Raw genomic sequence first — 17863 nt, forward strand, 5'->3', positions numbered from 1 at the left:
AGTCCCCGTGAAGGAAAGCATTATTGACGTCAAGCTAGATAAGTGACCAGTTATTAATAGCAGCAAGGGCAAGAAAGAGCCGTACAGTTGTAAGCTTCGCGACAGGAGAGAAAGTCTCTGAAAAATCAACCCCTTCCTGTTGAGTAAAGCCCTTGGCCACTAGACGGGCCTTGTACCTCTCAAGGGAACCATCTGATTTATATTTGACCTTGTAGACCCATCTGCAACCCACAATCTTTTTGCCAGGAGGAAGAGAAACAACTGTCCATGTTTTATTAAGCTTAAGGGCTGAAAGTTCATCCTGCATTGCAACTTGCCATTCTGGTAGTTGTGATGCAGCAGAAAATGAGGTGGGTTCATAATGTGATGAAACAGAATTTATAAAGGCTGCATATGTAGGAGAAAGACGATGGTATGAAATGTAATTAGATAGGGGATGAATGGTAGACGAAGAACAAACATAATCACTAAGATATGAGGGTGGGTGACGAGGCCGTGTAGTGGGAGATGAAATGGATGGTTCAAAAGTATTATGCTGGGAAGTAGGTAAAACAGTAAATTCAGTATGTGGGGAGGAAGGGGAAGACTTCATGGAAAAAGGAAAAATGTGTTCAAAAAACACAACATCACGAGAAATGAATGTACGGTTAGACTCCAAATCAAGAAGTTTGTAACCTTTGAATCCAGTGGATATCCTATAAAAACAGCAGGTAGGGCTCGAGGGGAGAATTTATGACGATTTTTGGAGAGGGATGAGCTGTAACAAAGGCAGCCAAAATTGCGAAGATGGGAATATTGTGGAGGTTTATGGCAAAAGAGTTCAAAGGGGGTTTTGGATGAAAGAATGGGTGAAGGGGTTCGGTTAATTAGATATACAGCAGTAAGGATGCAATCTTGCCAATATGGCAGTGGTACATGGGATTCAAATTGAAGGGAGCGTGCCACATTAAGGATATGCTGGTGCTTGCGTTCTACAACTGAATTCTGTTGAAGACGATCAACACAAGAATGGTAAGTTGAATACCTCTAGAGGAGAAAAAAGATGTTAAGTGAAACTCAGGTGCATTATCACAGTGGATAGACTTAATAGGAAAAGAATATTGTGTGTGAACAAGATTATAAAATGAAGTAAAAATAGAAGAGAAATCAGATTTTTTGTTTAAAAAATAAGTCCATGTAAAACGTGTAGCATCATCTACAATTGTCAAAAAATAGCGAGATCCCTCTACAGAAATTGTATGAAAGGGACCCCATATATCACAGTGAACCAAATCGAAAGGGGATGCAGATAATTTGGGGTTTAAAATAAATGGGAGGTGTTTTTGTTTGGCAAGAGGACACACAACACAATGATGGGCAGTATGCAAATCATCAGAAAAACCCAGCAAAGATTTCATTGAATTTAAAACTGAAACAGAAAGATGCCCTAATCTGGAATGCCAGAGGGAAGGGTCTTTTACAGTAAATGAAAAACAAAGGGGATGGGGGACATTATCTGCCGGGAAAAGATTTGTGGTGTCAAGTATGTAGAGGTCTCCGTGTCTTCTAGCAATCCCAATCGTCTTTGCCGAAGCACGGTCCTGAAGAGAACAATGAGAGTCAGAGAAATGAGCAAGAATAGGGGAATCACGCGTTAAAGCATTGATTGATAAAAGATTGAAGAAGAACGACGGAACACAGAGGACATTTTGTAGGGTAAAAAGACCACAAATGGACACTGAACCAACATCAGTGACCACCGCAGAAGACCCATTCGGAAAAGAAACCAAAGAATCAGAAGAGGAAGATGAGGAAAAGAGGTTAATCGAAAGACAAACATGGTGCGTAGCACCCGTGTCAAAAATCCAACAAGACATAGGGAGAGCAAGAGGTGGCTTACCACTGAAACTTGCTATCGAGGGAGAGGAGTCAGCGAAGGAAGAAGTGGAAAACGATGAAGATGATGCAGAATTCTGATGTAGCAACGCAAGCAACTGATTATACTGGGTTGGGGTAAATGCAAGTGGCACGTCAGAGGATTGGGAAGGAGGGTTAGGTGAGGATGCTGTCGGTGGGAATTTGGGAAGAGGATGGGAAGGCTTAGAGTGTGCAAAGTGGGCTTGGGCCTGATTAGTAGTGGGGTTGGGCTTAGGAACTCTGGGTTTATACCCAGGAGGGTATCCGTGTAATTTAAAACACTTGTCACGTGTGTGACCAGAAAGATTGCAAAATGTGCATATGGATCTGGGACGGCGTTGAAAAGCAGCAGCCGCCGTGGGTAGGGAGTGAGCAGGAGGAGCAGCCGAGTTAATAAGCGGTGAATCTGGAGCAACCGGATGAGGCAAGGATACTGAAAGTTGACGTTGTCGTTCTTCCTGCAGGGTCATGGAGAAAACCTTTGCGAGTGGTGGCAGTGGTTCAAGGAGAAGAATCTGTGCCCGGACAGAGGAATATGAGTCATTAAGGCCAATAAGAAATTGTAAAATATGGTCCTGCTCCCTGCCTGTTCGAATCTCATGAAGAGCACCACAAGTGCAAGAAGGAAGAGGTAGGTGATCCTATAACTCATCCCACAGAGATTTCAACTTCGTATAATAGGCATTAACATCAAGGGAGCCTTGAGATAAAGAGGAAATGCGTTGTTTGAGTTGAAAAATACGTGGACCATCGCCTGAGAAAAACGTGTCTGCAGATCATTCCAAACCTCATAACCAGTAGAAAAATAAAGGAGGCTATCGACAATCTCCTTAGTGACGGAGTTCAAAATCCAGGATATGACCATGGAATTGCAACGAGTCCATGAAGAAATCAACAGATCATTGGGAGAAGGACGAGGGATAGAACCATCAATAAACACAAGTTTGTTCTTCGCTGTTAAGGCAAGAATCATAGCACGCTTCCAGGAACTGAAATTGGAACCAGTGAGAGAATATGAGACCAAAACCAGGCCATGATGATCTCCATTTTGTAAGAAATAAAGACTGGAAGAATCCTCCATGAAGGAAGATGAACCAGTGGAAGTATCCGCTGGTGGTGGGCGATTGTTAGTGGTACCACGAGCCATGGAAGGAGGCTCGGGTTCAGGAAAAAGGATCTACTGATACCATATTAGAAAGGTAACTCAGAGAAGAAAAACTGCATTTTATTTACTTACTTGAAAACAGAGAATACAAAGGTAATATATAGAAAATATCCGAAGAGTGAGAAAATGGCCTAACAGAATGGCCTCACCAAAATGGCTAACAGAATGTCCTAACCAAATGGCCTAATAATGTCAAAAGCACAAAAATGACAGCTCAGCTTCTAGAAACAATTACAATAGAAAAGAAATAATAAAAACTAAAAATATAAAAATATAAAATGCTAATAATGTTTGATCGATGATGATACCTGTTGGCAATGAGGCAGTTATGGTATGCATGACAACATTCTGATCATGACCCTATTTATGAAGAAAAAATATATATATATATTTTTTATTTCTGTGTTTGAGAAGAGTTTTATGGTAAAAACAAAGGGGTTTATACCTCTCATTTCACTGCAACCAAAAAACTTTTGCAGCTCTCACATCGGTCCTTGTACTGAGTTTTTTTTTTTCTTTTGCAAAAAAACAAATAGGACCCGCAACAATGTGTCTATGACATAAGATGGCTATTCTCCTTTGAAAGGAGAAGTTGTTTTCCCAAAAACAAAATGGGATGATATATTTACCACCAAACAAGTTTAACACCCTTACAACCAACTTAATCATCGTTAATTTCTGTCAATCTAACGGTTATACTTCATTGGAAATTATTGGGTTGTACTTATTAATTAATTATTAATTCTTAATAAATTTTAACCGTTAGATTGACGGAAATCAACGGTGATTAAATTGGTTGTAAATGTGGTAAATATTTTTGGTGGTAAATATATTCTGCCCAAAAACAAAATGTGTTTGTTAACACAATTTGTTTCTATTCCCGTTTGCAGAAAATATTTATTTCCTGATAATCTGTTCTATAATATATGCCTTTAATAAATAGTGTGCTGTCTAACAAAAAAGAGAGCTATTTCTTATTTCGATCAATCTCTGTTTCTAAAATACTGTTCATTATATAAAATAGAAAAATAAACTGATTTTTATCAAATATTGTGGGAACAGTAATCAAAATGTCACTATTCATTAAGTTTTTTACCCAAATGCCATGCGAACAATGTTATTTCCTAATATGTCATGCGAGCAAGTTCGCTACAATGCCCAACGAACTTGGTAGCCAATAATTTTGTGACACGTGGCACATTTTTCAGGAAAAATTGATTTGGTGTAGTGAACTTGGCGCGCTATATGTGGTACACTTTCGCGACACGTGCCACGTGTCCAAGTTCGCTACCAGGGGCAGTGAACTTGGTGCGCTACGTGACACAATCTCGTTGCCCTATCAGAATTAATGTACCAATCAATCAAAAAAAGAAAATGAAGAAAAATGGCTATTTAATTAATGTACCAATCACAATTAATGTACCAATCACCAAGCACAAATAGCATATCAATGAGATAACTTTTGACTTTATCAATCATAATTAATGTATAAATCACCAATCACTTCGGAGTGCCATAACTTTTAATTCGAATATCCAAATCAGATATTTTTTATTTTATTTCACATAATTTTTCGAGATCTATTCAATGACACCTCATATGACATATTTTATCTCTCACAAACATTGTTCGAATTTGTAACAATAGTATCACAAACAATTAATGTACCAATCAAAATTAATTGCGATTGATACATTAATTGTGATTAGTGATGAGTACATTAATTGTGCTCAAAATTAATTGTGAATGATGATTGATACATTAATTGTGATTGGTACATTAATTGTGATTGGTACATTAATTGTGAATGATGATTGATACATTAATTGTGATTGATACATTATAATTTTGATTAATACATTAATTTTATTGTGATTGAAACATTAATTCTGATCGGTCAATGAGATTGTGCCACATAGCACACCAAGTTCGCTACCCTCGGTAGCGAATTTCGTCCAGTCAGCTTTTCTTGGAAAAATGTGCCACGTGTCACGAAATCATTAGCGTCGTAGCGAAATTGGACACATGGCAGTCAACTTTTCCTACGAAAATGTGCCACGTGTAACGAAATCATTGGCTACCAAGTTCGCTGGGCACTATAACAAACTTGTCCGCGTGGCATATTGAAAAATAACACTGTTTGCGTAGCATTTAGATAAAAAACTTAATGAACAGTGACATTTTAGTCACTGTTCTCATATTGTGTCTAAACATTTCTGTTTTCTAGACTTTTAAAAAATAAATTTTTTTTTTTTATTTAAAAAAACGTTGTCATCCACGGTTTTCCATTTCCACAAGGCTCCTGCAGCGTTAAGAAGAATTTGTCGGGAAGAACTCTATAGTCAAATTTGTTGGACGGTTACTTATTTCTTGGTGACTGATTTGGCTCCATTTTTCTTAAATGATGATGCTTCATATTCGAATACAGTATGGAAACTTTGTCGGTCTAACTTGGGTCCCATATCACAACTTAGATTAGTTAAATTCTAAATTCCTGAAGTTCAAGACAAATAAATGTGTCATACTCAACCACAAAATCATGCATCAATAATTTCCCAGTTAAGCATAGGCCGGATGTGCATAACATTAAGAGCACCATAAATCACAACTAGTGAGAAAACATTGCTTACATGTTTTGCGAAAAATAAAATAAAAAATGAATTAATGTTTAATGACATTTCTTCAAAAAAATTTCATCTGATCTTGGAGAAATGAACGGTCGCAAATTGGTTATTAATTCGCAATAAATGATAACCGTTGATTTGCGGAAATCAACGGTTAAGATGGGGTAGTAACATTAGTAGTAACATTATTTGGTTGTCACAATATCTTATCCCTAGTGTCAAAAGAAAAAGGAAAAAATATTTCTTCTTTTTGGGTAACAAAAAGGGGCATAGCCCCCAAGAAAACACTAGAAAAAAAGAAACTACAACAGAACAGGGAAGGAAAGCTACAAACAGAAAGAGAAAAAACACAACCAGAATTAGAGCCTTCTGGGAGCAGCAAGCACCTCATGACCTGGATCTAGCAGATCAGAAGCTAAGATGTTGATAAGATCACTATGAGGGGACGAGATTGAGATAAGACCATGGAAATCATTCATAGCCTTCTTCGCAATCCAATCCGCACAGATGTTGCAAGTCCTCGGGATATGATTCAGAGAAACAATCTAATCTTTCATGAGGAAGACTCGAATCTTAGCTACCAAAGGGAGCTTTCGAGTGTCATTACCAGAATTGATAAGTAATCTTATAGCTTGAATATAATCCGATTCCAACACAATTTTCTTCCAACCATAACTCCACGTAAAAGCTAATCCATGAAAAATAGCCCAAAGCTCTGCTTGTAAAGGGGATCAAGAACCAATAAAAGAAGAGAAACCACTAACCAAAGAGCCACTCCAATCTCTCATGAGGCCTCCCCAAGCAACCATATTCCCAACAACAGTACCATTAACATTTAATTTCAGGAACCCTTGAGCTGGAGCAAACCAAGAGGAGAGGGAAGGAGGGGGAAATGCTAAGGAAATCTTGATATTACGCGTAGTAGATAGTTATAATATGAATTTTTTTTCTCTCTTCAGTAATTTTAGCTGACGTGAAAAGTAAAAAAAAAAATACCTTTTCATATTATAATTATGTACTATCCGTAATACATAATATAACAAATTAAAAGGGCACAACTTATATTCTTTTAAACGAGACACACTTAGAGCCTGTTTGGATCCTCTCTTTTTTAAAGCTAGAAGTTACTTATAAGCTAAAGCTAAAAAAAGAGCTTATAAAAATAGCTAAAAATTATTTGGTAATTATATAAATTTTTTAGCTTAAAAGTTACTTAAAAGCACATATTTAAAGAAAACTATCTCTTTATATCTTTATAGCTCTTTATTTAAAAAAAAATCATACAATTCAAGAAAAACATATAAAAGATTAAAAAAAGCTTCTCCTAGGAACTTTTAGCTTTTAACTTTTTTCTGCATTATAAATTTTTTTTTTTCATTATAAGAATTTTTTTCGAAATCTGTTTGGCCTAATTTATGTTTATAATAAGATTCTAACTTAAAAAAGAGAAGATCCAAACAGACACTTAACCCAAAGAAAAAAAGAAGAAAGAAATTTACATAACCCTAAACCGACTGTCCATATATGCATGAAATTGTTTTTTCTCTTTCATTGTTTTGGATTGACTGAGACAAGGGTGATGGGTTTGGTCCAAACCGATATGCTACATGGGTTTAAAATCTTATCTATTCACAGATGTAGATTTGAACAATCAATTCTTGTACAGATTCAATGGTTGAGAGCTCAATATTCGGTTTCATGGTTTGGTTGCTTCCATTGGGAGGGGCTATATTGACGACAGCCGTAATTGAAGGACAAATAGGACACGAAGTCATGTACAGTTTAAACTTTGGGAGAACTTCATTTATGATTAAATAATAATAATAATAGTTAATGTCTATTCCTACAAGTATACATAATTGTACAAAATATCTCAATGATTATAAATGCGTGATCCTATGTGGTGGTCTATGATGCACGGACACGACAGGACACGATACGACACGTTGACATGTTAATTTTGAAAAATGTCATATTTTGATATGTTAGGACACGTTTTGATATTAAATAAAATTTTTAATATGTATAATATAATTTATATTTTTTTTAGTAAATAATATAATTTATATATAATACATATAAGAGTCCATAATAAGTCATATAACCAATCAAATATTTAAATTTTATAACATAAATATAAATATAAATAATCTTTGGTACTTTGTTATTTTTTCATGTCAAATTTCATAATAGAAATAAATTAATTTATAAATTATTTCTTTTATATTTAGTTAACAAAATAAAATTAAGATTAAAAAAAAAAAAAAACGTGTCCGAACGTGTCTGAGCGTGTTCGAGCGTTGACCGCATGTCGAAAAAAGTTATTACGTGTCGAAAAAACGTGTCAGAGAATTGACCACGTGTCCCTAAATATTGACCGCGTGTCGAATACGTGTACGAGAATGTTCGTGTCCGACACGTGTCCGTGCTTTTCAGGTGGTGGTTGTGTTTGGGGTGACCCACAAATGATAATGCGTAATCGGGCCCACAAATTTCACAATGCACATAAATTATTGAGTTCCAGTCTTCCCGGCCATTGAGGGAAAACACAAAATCATTGTCCCTTTTACTATGTATACAGATCATGCATATGTGTGGCAGAGAAGGGTTAAGCTAGAAGCTTCACTTCTTTTATAAATGATAGCATCACCTTCCGTTCTTTACTTGGCGAACAGATCTTCTTATACGTAATTTAACATTACTCTTGTCATTCGAGATAACTTAACTATTTAGGATCAAATCAACGGTGATTTTAAAATTTTTTCTCTCTCGTTTACGTAACAATGATCATCTTAAATTACACATGAAAATCCATTTCCCTTAATGCTTCTTTCAATAATTGACTTACTTTTGTTTTGGTCTAGCTGCTAGCTATATGCTAATGCTACCTACCCCATGTAATTATGGTGTGTTTGAAAAGCTATGCTTGTTCTTATCTTCCTTGTATACAATCCATAAAAATTAGGCCGTAAATTACTTAAATAGCAATGAACCCAAGAAACTAATATTGATTTAGGCTCACTATAAATAGAAGGGAGCTTAAAATTCAGTGTTCACTAAACCCCACAAGTTCACAAAGTGACATAAACAATATTCCAAACCCATCTCCTCCCTCTAGCAAATTCTCAATAGCCTTTACCCTCCAAAGATGGAACAAAGTGAGGATCATATTCAGAAGAAATTCGACAAGAACCGTTTCTTGAAAAGAACTTTGCAGTTTGTTTTCTCAGTTTCTGTGTTTTCTATGTTTGTTTGGTACTCTTCTGGCTTTTCCATACACCCTCAGTCCTTCAATGCCTGCTTCTCCACGTGCCTTTTCTCCATGCTCGCTCACACCCTTGAAAGGAAATACATGTTTCTCTTTTGTAATGGAATTCTTGCATTTCTAGCCAAGACCTCACTCATGACCTCTTCACCACCCATATCAGATTTTGAAATGGTAGTTGTCCCTCTTGGAAGTTTTGAATCCCAAGAGAATAATGTTCCTCTTATGGTTGAAGAACAAGTGAAATGGCAAGAGGAATACTATGAAGAGGTTTCTGAAGCTGAAGAAGAACAAGAAGAAGGCACCTTGTTTAACAAAACCGAAGGAAGAGATAATGAAGCTTACGTTGCAGAAGAAGAGGAGGTCAAAGATGAAAAAGGAGGAACAGAAAGTGGGGTACTTAAGGATGCACAAGATGATGAAGGAGAAGAAACAACAATGACAACAAACGAAGAACTAGCAAATACAGATGAACTGAACAGAAAGTTTGAAGAATTCATAAGGAAAATGAAAGAAGAGATAAGGATTGAAGCTCAAAGACACCTTATTGCAGTCTAGTTTAACATCTGATCATGATATATAAAAAATGATGAGGAATAAAGTGCTTAAGTCTGTTTTCAAATGACCAAGCCATGTATATATATGGTTCTCTCTTTAGCCTCTTTTGTTTGCATGTAGAGCTAGCTATTCCATTCCTCCAGTTCCTTTCTCTTCTTCTCTTTCCTTTTTTATTTTTAATATATATATCAAAGCTAGATCCGAAATTCTAATGTATCCCACTAATTTAGTTTCGGGTTTGTGACTTTCCTTTTTAGTATGTTAAATTCTGTCATATGGTTTGAAGTTAGTGCAATGAATGTCAACTTTATAAACTGGTCGTACTTCTAAATTAGATGAATAAAGAGGAGAAAACATTCACTAGTTGCCAAGTAGAAGATCATCGATCAAGCCAAAAACCTGATGGCATTTCATCAACATTATAATATATAATTATCTGCACTATATAGTATTTACGTTAAACCCAAAAAAAACTTTTTTAATAATTTATCGCTCAAATTTCGTCAGAAACTACACATTATTTTTCACAAAAGTGAAATCTTTGAAATATAAATGAACAATTATCTTAAAACCTAAAAGGTTAAGGAATTAAGTGGATGTTCAAGAATGATCTTATATTTCCAATGTGTCCTTCTGTGTAAAAATCTTTTGAATTTTGAAGGGTTACTTAAATGTAAAATTATACTTTCATGTTATATGAGATTCATATTTCATATTACACTTATATAAAAAGATGTGTCTTTTTTAAAAAAAAAATAAAAAAATTAATGGACCCTACTTTGTTCATCTCACAACATAAGATAATTTCTCTTCTACTCCATGAGAAAAATAAAACCCTACTTTAATTATGAAAAACATGAACTGTACCTATTTTGTTATAAAATCTCTTAATTGGAGTAAAAAATAGCTCTCTTTAAAGCCTACTTCAACGTGGTGTTCAATTGCATTGGGCGAATTTTTCTAAAATATATTCCTAATAAATATCCCAATACTTAATAAAAAAACATTAAAAAGTAAATATATTTAATATGTTGTAAGCAAAAAAAAATTATTTTTTCATTTAATAATTATGAGTTTAGTAATATGATTAGTTACAAGGATTTATAATTAATTGTTGAAGTACTCTATCCCATTAGGCGTACAATAAAATCAAATGATGATAGTTCAGTTGGTATCAGGAAATTGGGTGGATGAGGGTGAGAATATGTGTCCAATCTTTTTCAATATCGTCTGTGGAAAAAGTTAAAAGCCTTAATCTCCAAACTTGTTTCGAATCAGACTAATTACGAATAAGCGATGAACCAATTAGAATATTTTTTTTAAAAAAAGGCTTAAAATAATTTTGACAATTGTAATCCGTTGACAATTACTTTTCTTATTTTGTTATGCCTTCAGCATGTGACAGGCTAACAGTACATATATCGATTTCCATTTTATAGTGTTGCCGGCACTTGAATTAAAAAACTAATTAGCTGTTTTTTAAAAAATAATAATAATTAGATATTACCAAACAAGAACTAATTAATTCAATTTGTTTAATTTTTTTTATAATATCATCTTATCATATTGGTTTAATTTGTAAACTTAATTTGATCCAGTCTAAAATCGGCTTAAATAAAATGCTAAAAAATCTGTTTAAATTAGATAAGTTTTTCTTTATTCATTTTTAGATACATAAATTCATCAAAATATGGAAATTCAATTTTATTAAAATATATTGATATAAAATATTCTAAATTAATCAATCCAAAATACAATAAATATATGTTCAAATAAATTTATCAAAATATATATGTAAATTTTAAATATAATTGTAAATTATTTGTTAACCTTACGTACGTATGTCTAAATCCAAAAAAATAAAAAAAGATAACTTAAATCAATAGAAAAGCTCTTAAATAAATATTAATAATATTAAAATTCTTAAATAAAACATTTCAAAAAAAAAACACACACATATATATATATATGGTTCAGTTTTTAAATTTAGATTCGAAAATCGATTTAATCTTATCTACATAATATTTTATTTTTAAATTTTTTAGCAAATTTTTAGAATTTTTCGGGTCAGAAACCCCTTTCCTTCCAAGGGGATTAATTTCATTATTCTTTTAGTAACAATGGTCCAATATAACTTTTGTTCCAACGAGAAATTAGTCTTATAGGTGACATATTCTGAAAACAAGATAGATGAAAAAAGTTGTATGAGAATACTTTCAAGTTTCAACGTATTGAAAAAAAAAAGTTTATTGCTGTTGTATACTCAATATCCCTAGAGAAGAATTTTGGTGGTGCGGGACCACTATTAATTCAGTGGTCTAAACTAATCAGAAATGAGACAACTATTGAAGAGAGAAGAGAGGAGAAATAATAACTAAACTTTTGTAGAAATATCACTCATTGAATGAAAGGATCACATAGCATCTGGAACACCAAATTTTTTTCCATATCCGTGAGATCATCTTCTCTGTATCAGTATCAGGAGTAGTGCTACTTGGGATTGGGATATTTGGACAAAAAAATTTATTTTCTCTTTCTTTCATATTCAGATGTTAAAAAATATTTCATTTTAATTAATCCGGACGAGTGAATCAAGCGCTGGGCCGGATCATATTAAATATTTTCCAATATCCATTGTGGAAATTACACAATCCTCACAAACTTGACATGTGGCAGTGCTTCCACTACAGTGCAGCCAAAAGCTTACATTGCAATCGTCACCACATATTTTCAGGCTAAAAAACACAGCCTATGTTAAATGTCAGGCACCAAAAACAAAAACATATTATGCTGTCGGCGTTGAAGTGGACATTTATTTGACAATTGAAAGACTAAAACATCACATTATTTTGTCCTTTTTGTCATGTACTAAATTAAACAGTACTTTCACCGACTAATCAATGAGGCTTCCACACTCGTGGCTAAGAAAGTGAAATGTATTCTTTATCAACCTTTTATTCAAATATGTTGTGATCAAATAATATCATGGACAAGTTGTTTGCCCCCTGGAGGGATGGACCCTCTTTGAAGGGAATATGAGGAGTCCAGTTGAACAAATCCCGGTCCTTTAAAAGAGAAGTCTAGAAGGGTCAAGCACCCTAGCTTGATATGTTTGAGGAGCCCTGCAACTCCGGAACTTAACATGCAAACAAATTATATCCGTAATGGATCAGTACAACAATGATCTTTTATATAATAATATTTTTGTTGGAAAAATGGCGTTTGATTGTGAAAAGACAAGTACACAACTACCCGCCATATGTTTATTCACCAATCACGTGGGTCCAAATATTCAGCTAAAAAGAAAGAGGGAAGAAAATGCCATCACTAGTTCAGCTCTATAACACTCCAATACGCAGAGACTTAAAAAAAAATATTAAAATTCATTACATTTCAGTTATAAAGAAATAATTTTATTATTGTTTCAGTTTGCTCTCTTTAAAAAAAAATTAAAAAATTAATGGATATTATTAATTTTATTTTATTTTTTTATTAAATAATTGAATATTAAATATAATACACATTACATAAATTAAAAATATTATTTAGTATTTAAATATATCTTAATATGTCAAAATTTAATATTTTCTAAAATTATCGTATCAAAATATCATGTTAGTTAGTTAGTTATTTTTTAATATATCAAGAAAGCCACGTGGATACAACAGAATCAGTTAGTTAGTTCTGATTGGTTAGCGTACAGGTACTTAGTTAAAGAGCTCACACGTCAGCAACGATGGCTTAAGCTCTTCTTTTCTTTTTCAGCTCACTGTATATTCATATATAAGTTGAAGAACTGTTGATTGTAACTTGATTTTGATAGAAATGAAAATTCAGTTTACTAAGACAGGTTAACGTGGTGCAACATAGGTTAATACAATTAACTAAAGCTATATGGAGAAATTGGCTCACATTACGTTATATCAATTAGCACAGCTATTAGTCACTGAGACTTGATTCAAATATAGGACTGCTTGTCTAGGGAATTGTAGACTTCAGTGAAATCCTTTTTGTTAACTGAATATGGAAGTAACATCAAGCAATTACTTCAATTCCATAGACTAAAAATGATGTTGAATTAAATACAAGTTATATTCGAAAATAATATAGAATATACCCCGTCAGTAAAATCCTTTGGCACGATCATATTAAATTTGTAGCATGATCTCTAATCCAGGAGAATACAAAGTTGCTGGCATTAGAGAAACAAATCATATCTCAATGTACATGTAAAATAGCCCATTTCAAAATAAGCTGAGTTTTTTTTAACATTTTCTCTCTGTACAGGGATTCTTCAATTTGACACTTCTTCCCATTTGTATTAGGAGAATACTCCGTTTACAATTTTTTTTTACAAATTATACTAAGTATGACCGGTCATACACTCTTGATTGAAGTATGACCCATTATACTTAGTGTAGTTTGTAAACAAAAAAATTGTAAATATAACCTTCACTTTTGTATTATCATGAGTCCAGTGGTTGCAAACTTGCATTCTATTACATATATATATATACAAGAAAACACCTCAAACTAGCTGGTTGGCGAAACAGTCATGTTCATGCAGACTCCACCAGTCTCAGGCAGATTTCTAACCTCATTAAGAATCCTAGTAAGTTCTTTTGTCAGTTCTCTACGAACATAGTCAGATCGCTCCTTTGTAATTGATGATTCCGAAAACAAAGTTTCAGCTAGGGACTGATATTCTTGAAACCATTCCCCACCAACACTTTGACTATTATGATCATCATCATCAACAACAAGTAAAGAGCATTCCGGTCTCCATCTACTTAAATAGTATTTGTCAGGGAGCTGAAAGTAGTTTTTTATTACAAATACACGAAGAGCATGTCTGCATAATATTCCTGAGGATTCAAATTCCTTGCAAGAGCAGTGTATCTGTTCGTCTTCAGCCAACCATATTACTAGCCTTTCCCCATCCATCCTTTTGAAGTGCCGTACAATATATGATCCATTGGCCATCTCAGAAGTAGCATATTGCATTACAAGCAATAATTCTTGCTGCAAAGCATTAAAAGCAAAAGGCGTGAGAATACTTCGTGCATGCTCTTCAATGGGTATGCAAGTTTTGAGATGTATATATTGAGCCTCCTGATGTGCTTGATGTTGAAAATTTGCAGAAATGCCAACCTGCAACAATATCCACCAGAGGGAAGGAAATAATTACAAAGACAACAAGGCTAGTGCAAGCATATGAGACAATATACTTCTTATCAACATACCTGCTCAAAAAAGCTACGCAAACATGTATGTGCAGTGAATATTCCTTTCAAAAATGCATCTATAGACTTCGAGTAAGCTATTGTCGCCATTCGAGCCAGAAAGTAACCTCTTACATAGGGTTGTGCCCAGGATGCCCGAACAGAATACAGTAAATCAGTATGTTTATCTGAACCAAGCCCAAACACAGAAATCATTTGGCTCCACTGAAGTTCAAATTCCTCTGTATTCTCAATGTGAAATAAGGCATCGAACTCGGATTTGAATTCTGCATAGCGAGACCCGAGAGGAATAGAAAACCAGCTGGGTACTTTGTATAGAATATTCCACTGAGGAATGACATGTTTAGTTCCTGGAAATTCGCTTCTAATGGCATCTCTAAGCCCAGGGTCTAGATCAGTTAGAATTGTTTGTGGACATCTTCCTCTCATGAACCGGACAAAAGTCTGCATTGAGGAATAATCATCATAAGAGGAATATTTATGAATACACAAGTAAAATCTTATACAAAGGATGATAGTAGTAAACCTGCAATGCCCATGAGAAGGACTGGGGTGTTTCATCCTGCAATAAAACACAACCAAAAAAAATGGTTCTACCATAGCTATCAATACCAAACCACACTCCAAAAAGCAATCCATATGTGATTGATCGATAAGTAGTGTCAAAATAAACCACATCACCAAACATAGCATTTGCATTAACAGAGTCACCATATGACCAAGCTATATTTTCAACCTTATCACTCTCATCCACTGTAAAATCATACACAAAGTTATCATCTGCTTCTTTCATGATTTTGCATGCCTCAAGAAGTTCCAATATATCATTTTCTCTTTTCTCACAGAGCAATGCCTCATTCTCTTGGACAACCTTCTTACGGTTTTGAACAAAGTTCCTCACATCCCTTTCCAAGAAAGGCAGCTGCCCACCTTGAATCCCCTTTTCGAGCTCAAGCATTTTCACTATCCGATGTATTGGAAACCCAGCTTTGGAAAGCAAGAGTATACGTTCTTGATCAGCCTCATGAATTTTACGATAAGCAGGAAGAAGGCGCACTTGATCATCTTCCAAAAGTTCATGATTGTGTACATTACTAAACTGCACAACAAACCATTGGGAAACCCCTTCTACAACCTCCTTAGACAAATACATTTTTGCATCACATCCACACCTCACTGATTTCCTATCTCTATGGTGTTCTCCATTAGGCTTCTTCTTCACCGGGGCAAATCCAGACCGGTAACAAACAAAGTCACGCTTGTAAATGCCCAACTGAGGGCTAATTCTAGATCTTTCTTTCCTAATAGAGAACCCATTCTTCCTAGCAAAATTGCCATAATACTCAAAAGCATCATCATCACTCTTGAACACCATTCCAACATAGGGGGTAATCATAGCTCCAGATGATGCTTTTTCTGCCTTCACCAATTCTGGTGCTGCAGAACCCTCCTCAGCATCACCCTCATATGTAATATAACACTTCCAATCTCCACAAGGGCACTGTTGCTTTCGAATCCATAGATTTTTCGAAGGTATGGATGTCATTATTCCACTTGAATGAAGTTTTGAAATTAAAGATTCAAACTTCAAGTGACCCAGAAACAGGTAGTATTAAAAAAAACAAAACAAAACAAAAACCTTAACATGAACAGAATAATAAACAAAATCGAAAACCGAAAAGAATGGTCAAACTAAATAATTAAAAAGAATACTTTTTTGATATCCAGAAAATTGCAAAGCATGTATTCAGCTGCCAGAAACAGAAGCTTGAAAATTTTGGACTTAAGAAAAATAACATCGGTAGAACACACACAGAAAGTGTATGAGTTGTTTGAGGATATTAGTTCTGACCTTAAGAACCATACCAGTAGAGAGAGAGAGAGAGAGAGAGAGAGAGAGAGAGAGAGGATTACAAAGAGCTTAAAAGCTTGTTCTCTGGTTCGCCTTCTTCCCCAACTCCTGTTGTGCTCTTTTTACATGTTCGGAGAGTTCCCCAAAGAATGAAGATGAAATCCAATTTGGGTTTTCATGTTGGGCCGGTTTATTTATTGGGCCATTTGAAATTCAGTTGATTTAATGGGTCTACACCTGACCCAATCCCTGATGAGAAGGATTTCAGTTTGGCAGTTTGATACTACTCATGAATTTAGAACTTCCTCAAACGGGGAAAAAAGTTGTTCTTTCTGGATAATGTGACAGAATTTGCTCAAGTGTGCAAAATTAAATCAAGTTATAAGTTGATGTACAAGAAGCAACTTTCTCATGTTCTTAATTTTGTATAAAAATTTAGATTAGGGGAAGGCAAGTCCAAGTTAAGTTCAAGGAACTCATGTTCTTCTTCTATCTATCTGCTGTAATGTCATTTTTTAATAGTGCCTTTTAAAACATTATCGGTTCTCTCACTGATATTTATTTGGTCCCAAAAAGATTGGGTAGCATAAAGTTTCATATACATTTTAAAGTTTTTTTTTTTTTTGTGGTAATTGGCATTTTAAAGTCATTTTATTTAGGGTTTGCTTTTTCTGCAGTTACTGCAGATAATTTATCTGCAGTAAGTTCAATACGACGTCGTTTTGGGACAGAAATCATGATATTTTTGTAATTTTAATTTATTTCAGGGGTATAATAGTATTTATATTTATAATTTTTTAAGATTTCAATACCAAAACGACGTCGTTTTGAAAATAAATGCAGATAACTTATCTGCTGCAATTTCATAGGTAAAAGGAAAAGTTAGATTAGTGCTGTCTTGGACTTCAAAATTACTGGGGATTGGTTATAAGAGTTACCCCATTGATTGTAGTAGATTTAAGAACATTATAACTTTTGTATGATTTCTTAGTCAGATCAAATGAATTTATTGGTTAGTAAATATGTTCAGACTTTGGACTATCAGTCATATAAATGAGATTGTCAAAGCATTAGTTTCTTCAATGAACTAAAATTGGATTCTTTGTGAGTTTGTTCTATAATTCTAGCACAAGAAGAATTTGCAGTTCATGGAATGTTGTCATGGAAAGTAACTCTACTACTACTACTACTAGTTTCATAATCGATTCAAAGGAAGCTTCCTTTTGGTAATCAAACGAGATATCAAAAACATTACAGCAG

The 17863-nt window shown here is 34.3% G+C and overlaps 2 protein-coding genes across 3 annotated transcripts; one reads left to right on the forward strand and one right to left on the reverse strand.

Annotated features, from left to right (window-relative positions):
• Nucleotides 1-8833: 8833 nt before the first annotated feature.
• On the forward strand, nt 8834-9508 carry LOC133290254 (uncharacterized). Its single transcript, XM_061488320.1, has one exon. The coding sequence runs from the start codon at nt 8834-8836 to the stop codon at nt 9506-9508; it is 675 nt and encodes a 224-aa protein (XP_061344304.1).
• A 4121-nt stretch (nt 9509-13629) lies between these two features.
• On the reverse strand, nt 13630-16723 carry LOC133290282 (putative protein FAR1-RELATED SEQUENCE 10). Of its 2 annotated transcripts, XM_061488357.1 has the most exons (4): nt 15548-16723; nt 15278-15358; nt 14752-15195; nt 13630-14659 (listed from the first exon to the last, which is right to left on the reverse strand). In XM_061488357.1, the coding sequence occupies exons 1-4, from the start codon at nt 16295-16297 to the stop codon at nt 14042-14044; spliced, it is 1893 nt and encodes a 630-aa protein (XP_061344341.1). In that variant the 5' UTR covers nt 16298-16723; the 3' UTR covers nt 13630-14041. The 2 variants fall into 2 exon arrangements, with proteins under 2 accessions (XP_061344341.1, XP_061344340.1); XM_061488356.1 differs by having other exon boundaries at nt 15278-16723.
• Nucleotides 16724-17863: the final 1140 nt, after the last annotated feature.

The sequence above is a fragment of the Gastrolobium bilobum genome, unplaced genomic scaffold (assembly GCF_033153095.1).
Source record: "Gastrolobium bilobum isolate Gb01-03AN ecotype WA unplaced genomic scaffold, APGP_CSIRO_Gbil_v1 utg1595, whole genome shotgun sequence".
Lineage (NCBI taxonomy): Eukaryota > Viridiplantae > Streptophyta > Magnoliopsida > Fabales > Fabaceae > Gastrolobium > Gastrolobium bilobum.

Coding starts and splice junctions, on each gene's coding strand:
- LOC133290254 (XM_061488320.1), top strand. CDS start 8,834: ATGGAACAAAGTGAGGATCATATTCAGAAGAAATTCGACAAGAACCGT.
- LOC133290282 (XM_061488356.1), bottom strand. CDS start 16,297: ATGACATCCATACCTTCGAAAAATCTATGGATTCGAAAGCAACAGTGC. Junction 15,196..15,277: donor CCTTCTCATGGGCATTGCAG/GTTTACTACTAT, acceptor TCCTCAATGCAG/ACTTTTGTCCGGTTCATGAG. Junction 14,660..14,751: donor TGCGTAGCTTTTTTGAGCAG/GTATGTTGATAA, acceptor ATATTGTTGCAG/GTTGGCATTTCTGCAAATTT.